General features: G+C 47.7%; 1 protein-coding gene across 1 annotated transcript; it reads left to right on the top strand.

Moving 5' to 3' along the window:
- The first annotated feature begins 1,034 nt into the window (after positions 1-1,034).
- Positions 1,035-8,505, top strand: EIF3F (eukaryotic translation initiation factor 3 subunit F). Its single transcript, XM_082341626.1, has 8 exons — positions 1,035-1,447; positions 4,680-4,750; positions 4,991-5,070; positions 5,505-5,642; positions 6,979-7,070; positions 7,491-7,627; positions 7,756-7,869; positions 8,271-8,505. The coding sequence occupies exons 1-8, from the start codon at positions 1,060-1,062 to the stop codon at positions 8,346-8,348; spliced, it is 1,098 nt and encodes a 365-aa protein (XP_082197752.1). The 5' UTR covers positions 1,035-1,059; the 3' UTR covers positions 8,349-8,505.
- Positions 8,506-8,816: the final 311 nt, after the last annotated feature.

Raw genomic sequence — 8,816 nt, 5'->3', positions numbered from 1 at the left:
TCCTAACACTCCAGCCATGAAATAGCCTCAAACACACCAGGCCTGCTCCTGCCTTAAGGCCTTTGCACTCTGTTCCCTCTACCTGGAGGCTCTTCCCCCCAGTAATGGTCATACCCCTTGTCTCCTTTAAATCCACTCAAATCTCACATTCCCATTTTGACCTGCTCTAACTCCTGGCGACTCCTGATTTCCTCCTTATTTTCAGCTACTTTTTCCTTTTTCATAGCACTTATCACCTAATAAATTCTATAATGTACTTATTTGTCTCTCTCCACTAGAATGTATACTTTTCAAGGACAGTGATCTTTGTTTTGTTCACTGATATATCCCAAGCTCCAAAAGAGCATCTGGCACATATTCAAATTGTTGAATGAATGACTCACTGCATTGACACCTTAGGATGCTGTCAAGAACAAAGTCCTTTTAAAGGCACCTTGGGGGCTTCCCTGGTGGCGCAGTGGTTGAGAGTCTGCCTGCCAATGCAGGGGACACGGGTTCGAGCCCTGGTCTGGGAAGATCCCACATGCCGCGGAGCAACTAGGCCCGTGAGCCACAACTACTGAGCCTGCGCGTCTGGAGCCTGTGCTCCGCAACAAGAGAGGCCGCGATAATGAGAGGCCCGCGCACCGCGATGAAGAGTAGCCCCCACTTGCCGCAACTAGAGAGAGCCCTCGCACAGAAACTAAGATCCAACACAGCCATAAATAAACAAACAAACAAACCCAAAGTTTAAAAAAGGCACCTTGATGTCGATTATCCCATTGAAGTACCAATTGAGACCCTTGCGCTACTCTCTGGCTCCATCTGGTGGCAGCTGTTTCTCTCCTCTCAGTGCGGTTCCAAGTTTACTCGGAACTACTTAGCTCGATTCTCACTGAGTGCGCATCGGACCGAAATCAAAGAGCACAAACGCAGAGCAGAAAATTGTAGCCGTGAGTAGCATCGTCAGAAACCAATAAGCACAAAGATCTAGTTCACGTGGTGCAGATTCAGCCTATCGTGCTCCTAATCTTTGCGAACTCACGCCCTTCCGCGCCTGGCTCCTTCTTTCTCGACAAGATGGCCTCGCCGGCAGTACCGCCGAGCGCGCCTCCCGCCACCCCAACCGAAACCCCGGCTGCGGCCTCAGACCCGGCCCCGGCTCCAGCCCCAGCCTCAGCCTCAGCCTCAGCGCCGGCTCCAGCGCCGGTTCCAGCTCCAACGCCGGCTCCAGCCTCATCCTCAGACCCGGCGGCAGCAGCGGCTACGACCGCGGTTCCGGGCCAGACCCCGGCCTCAGCGCCAGCCCCAGCGCAGACCCCGGCACAGTCGCTGCCTGGCCCGGCTCTCCCAGGCCCCTTCCCTGGCGGCCGCGTGGTCCGGCTGCACCCGGTCATTTTGGCCTCCATCGTGGACAGCTACGAGCGACGCAACGAGGGCGCTGCCCGAGTCATCGGGACCCTGCTGGGTGCGTGGTCAGAGAAAATTGACGTTCTCTTCTACTTCCCACCTGCCGTTTATCTTGTTCCCCTCACTTCCCACCCCCATTGTAGTTATTTATTGAATAAATAGCGTGTGCCAAGTGATCTACATTTTATCTTTAATCTTCCCAGCAGCATTTCACGTCAAGTATGATTAGTCCCTATTTACGAAAGATGAATTCAAACTCTGACTAGGACGTCAAAAACTTTTGACTCCCTAAGCCCAGTGACCACGTTTTCTCCCCTTATTTACTGGTAAATGTCTTTATTTTCCAGGTGTTAAAAGAGAAGTTTTTCCTAACCACTTGGCATTGGAGTGGGGACGCCTGTAAAAAGATATCCCTCTCACCAAGTAAACCGGTTTGGCAGGAACCCATTTAGGGTTTCAATAGTATTCTGCTTTCCTAAACGTCTAAGCCTGAGCCTCTTGTTTCTCGGTTTCCCTAATATTAGTCCCCAGTGAGATATGGACCCCGTTCCCCCAGTGCAGTCTCTGATTCTCCATTTGGACAGAGACAGTTGTAATATCTATTATTTGTATTAACGTGCACATGGAGAAATAACCTTTTCCCTGCCCATGTTCCAAATTTGGGAAATTGATATTTTATGTTACAGTAAAATTGAGAAGCCCTAAAGAGGGATTTCTGACAATATATCCCTTTCTCTGGGGACTGCTGGTCCCATCAAATTAATTTTCACTCCATCTTGGTCACAGATTTTGGACACTTTTGTGAATCCAATTTAGTCGCATGTATCGTTTCTCTTTCTTACCCTTGAACGTGTAATAGTTTCCACCGTAGAAGACAATTGGTGTATTGCGAAGAGGATGATAGTTGTCGGCAGACTCCAGCACATATTAGCTAAGTCTGTTTCCTTCAGGGCCTGCTTTAGATTTAGTCTGTGAGAACTAAATTATTGCAGAAGGCATCTAATTGTGCTGGCACAGACTAGGTACGAAACAGCTGTTGGTTGCCATCTTCCACCACATCAGGCACCCTCCTGACACAGACACACGTTCTCTCCCTCTTTATCTTTGAGAGTGTAGCATTTTACAGAAACTTCAGATGATTCATTATCTTTCAAGCATTGCCATAATTGTCTCAGATCAAGCCTTTGTATTCTCTTTGCCTGTTCTCCCTTCTTTTATCCTTTAAGTTTCACTCATCTTCCAGGTTCCCAGGAAAAGTTTTCACTCTCAGTCCTTCATCCCATATCCCCACCCTCACCCCCATTCTTAACCTTCCAAAGTGTGCATGCCATCATTCTGTGACTGCCCTGCCTTGAGCTTCTGTAGTAAATGGTTCTTGCATCACTGACTTGGCACTCGACAAATACTAGCTTACTCTTTCAGCTGCACTGTCAAATTATCCAAACTTACTAGAGCTATTTAACTAAATAAACAATTTTCCACCCTAGGTTTGTGCTAAGTGCCCCTAAATATTACAGTGACTCTAGTTAGACCAACTGTAATCTAGATTTTTCAGATCCTCTTTCAGAATGGAGTCATGGTACAAGGCTAGGTGTTACAGAGGCATTGCTTACTGAAGAATGAAGCATAGATTCTGCTTGCTAGGAACTTAGAAATTTTCAGTTAGAAATCAATTCATGAGACATATTCCATTTGGTTAAATGAAATCAGTGGTGCCTTTTATGTACCATAAAACTATTAGGTACTTAGAATTCAAAGTTTGATCAAATAAGCTCTACTCTTAACCTTAAATTCAAGCTGAAGATATACTCTTATATGCAAATAATTAGAATATAATGTGATAAATGCCCTAGTAGAAGGGTGTTATGGTGGCATGCAAATATAGAAGACTTAACTATTTCAGATGCTCGAAGTGGTCAAGTCTGTTGACAAGGAATCAAATAGGATAAAGAGTATGTGTCCACACTACTGTATATAAAATGAAGAACGAGGACTTGCTGTATAGCACAGGGAACTGTACTCAATATCTTTTTTTTTTTTTACATTTATTTATTTATTTATTTATTTATTTATTTACGGTTGCATTGGGTCTTCGTTGCTGCGCGCGGGCTTTCTCTAGTTGTGGCGAGTGGGGGCTACTCTTCGTTGCGGTGTGTGGGCTTCTCATTGCAGTGGCTTCTCTTGTTATGGAGCACGGGCTCTAGACGCGAGGGCTTCAGTAGTTGTGGCTCATGGGCTCTAGAGCGCAGGCTCACTAGTTGTGGCACACGGGCTTAGTTGCTCCGCGGCATGTGGGATCTTCCTGGACCAGGGATTGAACCCATGTCCCCTGCATTGGCAGGCGGATTCTTAACCACTGCGCCACCAGCGAAGTCCTCAATGTCTTGTAATAACGAAATGGAAAAGGATCTGAAAAAGAATATATATGTGTGTGTGTGTGTATACATACATAACTGAATCACTTTTCTGTACACATGGAACGTTGTAAATCACCTATACTTCAATTTAAAAAAAGAAGTATGTATCCATTTGGTTTGGTGGCATAGTTTCAGCTAAGGGGGCAGAAACCATAGTGAAGTGGAATTAAACAGACGCTGATGGGTATAGGCAACATTGCGGTCTGTGGTGGAGAGGGAAGCACTTGGAGCCTGGGTGGGTGGTGCCAGTAGATGAGAAAAAAAATGGAGAGGTCAAGGGACCAGCAGTCTTAGGACAAGAAACAAATGTAGCTGGAGTAAAAGTATCATCAGAACTAGAAGAATAAAAGTTTGTGGTATGATGTTTAAGGTTCACAGGGGGAAGGTTTCTGGTTGATGGTAGGGTTAAGGTTATGACTGTAGGACCATGGCTGAAGGGAGGTACGGGGGAAGCTCCCTAAAACTGTGCTCTCAGGATAGGCTACTATATGAGTGGTCTCTGTAGACATGATTAGAATCTTCCAGGGAGCTCTGCAGATGAAATTATATTAAGGAGAAAGTCTAGAGGCTGAAAAATGAAGCTCACAGAGTGAAGATCTGGAGTAGGACCGGTAGCAGGAAGTGACAGACAGGCGAAAGGAGACCTTGTAAGAATAGACCCTGTTTGCTGATAGTTAAAGAAGAGAGTTGGAGATGACTCCAGAGTTTCATTTCTCTGGAAAATCCTGGTTCCATTGGTGCTCATGGCTGACCTTGGAGCTTGTGAGTCCAGTTTGGGTTTTTGTTTCCTTGACTTTGAGGAGACCTCTTGAAAGCATTTGGGACAGTTGGGAGCCCAGGGTTTTATAACACATGGACAATACTCTCTCACAGGAACCGTTGACAAGCACTCAGTGGAAGTCACCAACTGCTTTTCAGTGCCGCACAATGAGTCAGAAGATGAGGTGAGTGGGAGTTTCAGACCCCCGTGCCGTCTGTAGCTACTCCTTTGCTGGCCTCTTCGTGAGGCCCCTCCTGCGCCACAGTGTGTTGTGCTCATAACTAGAGCTGCAGTTAAAGAGCTTCGTTCCATTTGTGCATATTTCCCGGGCCTCTTCTGTCTGTTGGGAGTGGCCTCTTGTCCTGTTGATCCATTTGCTGTGGACTTCTGGCTTCCTAGCTTCCTTTCCTGCCTTCCTTCTTAGGTGGCTGTTGACATGGAATTTGCTAAGAACATGTATGAATTGCACAAGAAAGTCTCTCCAAATGAGCTCATCCTGGGCTGGTAAGTTGGGACGAGGGGATGGAAAGTCTCAGTGGTTGATTGCCAACATCTTTTGTCACCTGACTAGGTATCGTGCACCCTCTTTTGGAGACAGAGTACTGAAAGTGTATTATCTCAAGGAGCTATGAATTCAGTGTGTGTTGCTGGCAGTTGTGATCCTGTGAGGCCAAGAATACTTACTTTGGGCTGCAGCTTTTACTGAGCAAGTCTTTTTTGCCTTGCTGGTGACTTAGAATTTTCAGGAGCTCTAAGGCAGCCTTTATTTGATTTGATACAGTTTTCAGTATGTGTATTTTTTTGGCACGTGTTGTCCCTGGGGGTATAACTACACCCCGACTAGGGGTGTCGGGTACCTAGAGACACCTGTGCCGCCATCCTGTTTGGTATTGATGTCGCGCGTAGCCATGAGTCCACAACTGTGTTCCATTTTCCAGGTATGCTACAGGCCATGACATCACAGAGCACTCAGTGCTGATCCATGAGTACTACAGCCGGGAAGCCCCCAACCCCATTCACCTCACGGTGGACACGAGCCTCCAGAACGGCCGCATGAGCATTAAGGCCTACGTCAGGTGACCAGAGTCTTGGGCAACAAGGGCATGAAAAGCTACCTCGTGCATCCTGTGCCTGGGCGCCACCCCCGCCTCCACCCCACGCAGGTGTCATCCTTCAGCGTGCAGCTCGCTGCCTAAGGAAACCCCTTCCTCACTTTCAGCAGTTATCCCTGGAGAGGTTTTATTCCGAAACAAACTCTGTCCCTGAAATTTCCACTCACTGATCCTTGCCTACCCAAATTTCTGCTCATTGCTCATAACCAATTTCAAAGGGCAGCCCTTTAGGTATTTGAGCAAGCTCGTTTTTCCTGTCATCTTTTCTAGAAGTTAACTGTTACACAACTCCTGCAGCCGATCCTCACATAGTGTTCTGGTCATGATTCTTCTGCACATTCACTGATTTTCTGAGTTGCCCTTCAGTTTGTCGTTATCACTAAACCTTTGCACAGGACACAGGGCAGTACAGATTAAAGAATGGCTGTCCTTGTTTTGAACATGTCTATTAACCTGGGATAGAGTACAGTTTGGATGACAGTAACGTTACCCTGTTGGCACATCAAGCAACTAGAATGCTGATTGATGGGAGATACTGGGAAAGGCTCTAGAGGCGTGCCGAGGAAGGGGCGGCTGTAGGAGTTGGAAGGATTATATTTTCTGCTTAGAATGAAGCCCTTTGTTAGCACATCTCTTACTTTAACTTTGTGCCATTTTTGTGTCTGACACTGAAGTGACCAGTTACCTATTATGTGGTAGGACAAAGATGGTGGATGTCAAGTCCTTATGGGCCAGTTGGTGTACCACTAACCTCTAGCTGTTGCCTGATTTCTTAGCCTTTCCAGGTATTTCAGACTCCCCAAGATCCAGTGAAAGTGTGTAGTTGACATAGTAAAGGCAGTCACCTTTACTAAGATTACTTACAGCACCCAGTCTGATCTTGATGGGCCAGAGTCGACTTTTTTTTTTTCATTGCTGATGAGGAACTTGGTCCCAGAGAAGACCTGTCCTGTCACTTCTTTCTGTGAGGAAGGATGTCTAGGCAGCTAGTTCCACAGGGAAATCCAGTGTCCTGTCCTCAACACTGAGATTTCAGTGTGTGAAGTAATTCTCTATAAAGGGTCCAGGCCTGGTCCAAAAGCTGAGTCCCTTCTCTCAGGCCAAGGGTTTGGTGTGTGGAATGAGCTAAAGGAAGAAAATGACTTGTTCCCTTTAGCCCTCTGGGCTTCAAGTGGCCCAGCTTTCTTCTTTCAGAACCTTGGAAGCCATACTCTTGGTATGACTGCTTTCCCAGCCTGAGCTAGACATGAAACCCCCTCCCAAGTCCATCTGTTAACCACCTTGGCTTTTCTCTCTCCAGCACTTTAATGGGTGTTCCTGGGAGGACCATGGGGGTGATGTTCACCCCTCTGACAGTGAAATACGCATATTATGACACTGAACGCATTGGAGGTGAGTGACTTCCCCATACCCGCTTGCTAGGTCTTGGGCATTTTTCAGGGGAGGGGTTTCTGTTCTGTAACAAGGATGGAGGGCCTTGGGTGTGTTAAGAGGAACGGTTGGTATAAGGTTTGTGATGACTAGAAGTCATTCTTCTGTAGAAATGGGACTTGAGGAATTATTTGTGAAATTGTTAGAGGTGGGAAATCATCAGCACCAGAGGCTACACGGCCATTCATATGAGACCAGAACCAGTGATTAGCATACTGGGTGTAAGAGTTGAACTCTCTCCGGAGAAAGAAAAGCTAATAAGGGCAGGGCAGGGGGGTTTGGGGAAGCTGACTCAGTCCAAAGGGAGGTGGTTAGAAATCTCTTTCCTGATGGGATGACTGAATTCTCTGTGTCACTTCTGCCCCAAACCCACTCCCACAGTTGACCTGATCATGAAGACCTGTTTTAGCCCCAACCGGGTAATCGGCCTCTCCAGTGACTTGCAGCAAGTGGGAGGGGCATCGGCCCGCATCCAGGATGCCCTCAGCACAGTGTTGCAGTACGCGGAGGACGTGCTGGTGAGGAGCGGAGGGAAAAGGAAGGAGGAGGGCATGATCTCCACTCTGAGATGGCTGGGGATGTGCTGGTGAAGTGACAGTCTCGGTGGTGAGAATTAACTGTTCCTCGTTGACTCTTTGGTGCTCAGTCTGGAAAGGTGTCAGCTGACAATACCGTGGGCCGCTTCTTGATGAGTCTGGTTAACCAAGTACCCAAAATAGTTCCTGAGGACTTCGAGACCATGCTCAACAGCAACATCAACGTGAGTGCCATCCCTGGGCTTCTGGGAGCCTGTGCCTTCCTCCACCTCAGCCGTACACCTGTGGAGGGGGTTGGGGAAGGTGACCTGGAGGGGATAGAGGAAACAGGGCTCCGCCTTTGGCCCCCTTGCAGTCCAGGCTCGGGGGAAGAGAGCACAGGGGCTCGGAGATTCCCCTCCTGCTGTTTCCGTGCTCCTGTGGCTAAGGTGTATCAGTGGAGATGAGAAAGTGTTCTCAGGCATTTCCTTCCTGTCTTCCACCTTCCACTCTTGCTCAGCCTCTCCCAGCTCTTGTTTATCCAGGACTGCCCGCACCCAGTGCCCATCATACAACTGGCCAAGACCAGCCTTTCTGCTCACTCTTTACCCAGCCCCTCACTCATCCTGGATTCCTTCTCTTCCAGGACCTGCTGATGGTGACCTACCTGGCCAATCTCACGCAGTCACAAATTGCCCTCAATGAGAAACTTGTGAACCTGTGAATGGTCCGCAAGCAGCCCTCCTACCAGGCTGGGCCCCAGCCAACCCTGGGACTCAGAATGGAGTGAAGGAGAAATGGTTTCTTTGTGGTTTGAGTCACACTGAGTCAGTCAACTGCTTGTGACTGTAAATAAACATAGCCTACCTTTTGTAAATGAATTCCATATTATGTGAGTTTACCTCTGGGTGGAAGGGAGAAGACAGTTCTGGAGCTCACACAGAAACCAGGAAGTGAGCACTCTGGTGGAAGTTGGTTGTGTGTGTGGCCTCACTCGTCTTCAGTAGTCGCACCCACAGCCCAAGCTGCTTTAGCTGCTTCTGACCTGAGACCAGATAGCCTTCTCAGCAACCTGGTGGTACAGGGGCACTTGCTCCCCACTCTTTTGCCTACGTTCAGAGCAAACTATCTCCCAAAAAAATGATTTTTATCACTTTTCTTCCATAGCATCTTAAGTGGATGGCAGTACAAA

Source organism: Balaenoptera borealis, assembly GCF_965194805.1.
Source record: "Balaenoptera borealis genome assembly, chromosome: 11".
In the NCBI taxonomy this organism is placed as follows: domain Eukaryota; kingdom Metazoa; phylum Chordata; class Mammalia; order Artiodactyla; family Balaenopteridae; genus Balaenoptera; species Balaenoptera borealis.
Note: the sequence above shows the minus strand (reverse complement) of the source record. Positions and strands in the feature narration are given on the sequence as shown.

Bases quoted from the DNA above. Each gene is read 5' to 3' on its own strand.
- EIF3F (XM_082341626.1), top strand. From the start codon at position 1,060: ATGGCCTCGCCGGCAGTACCGCCGAGCGCGCCTCCCGCCACCCCAACC. The intron at 4,751-4,990 runs GTGAGTGGGAGT...CTTCCTTCTTAG, and splicing joins ACAATGAGTCAGAAGATGAG to GTGGCTGTTGACATGGAATT. The intron at 7,870-8,270 runs GTGAGTGCCATC...CTTCTCTTCCAG, and splicing joins TGCTCAACAGCAACATCAAC to GACCTGCTGATGGTGACCTA.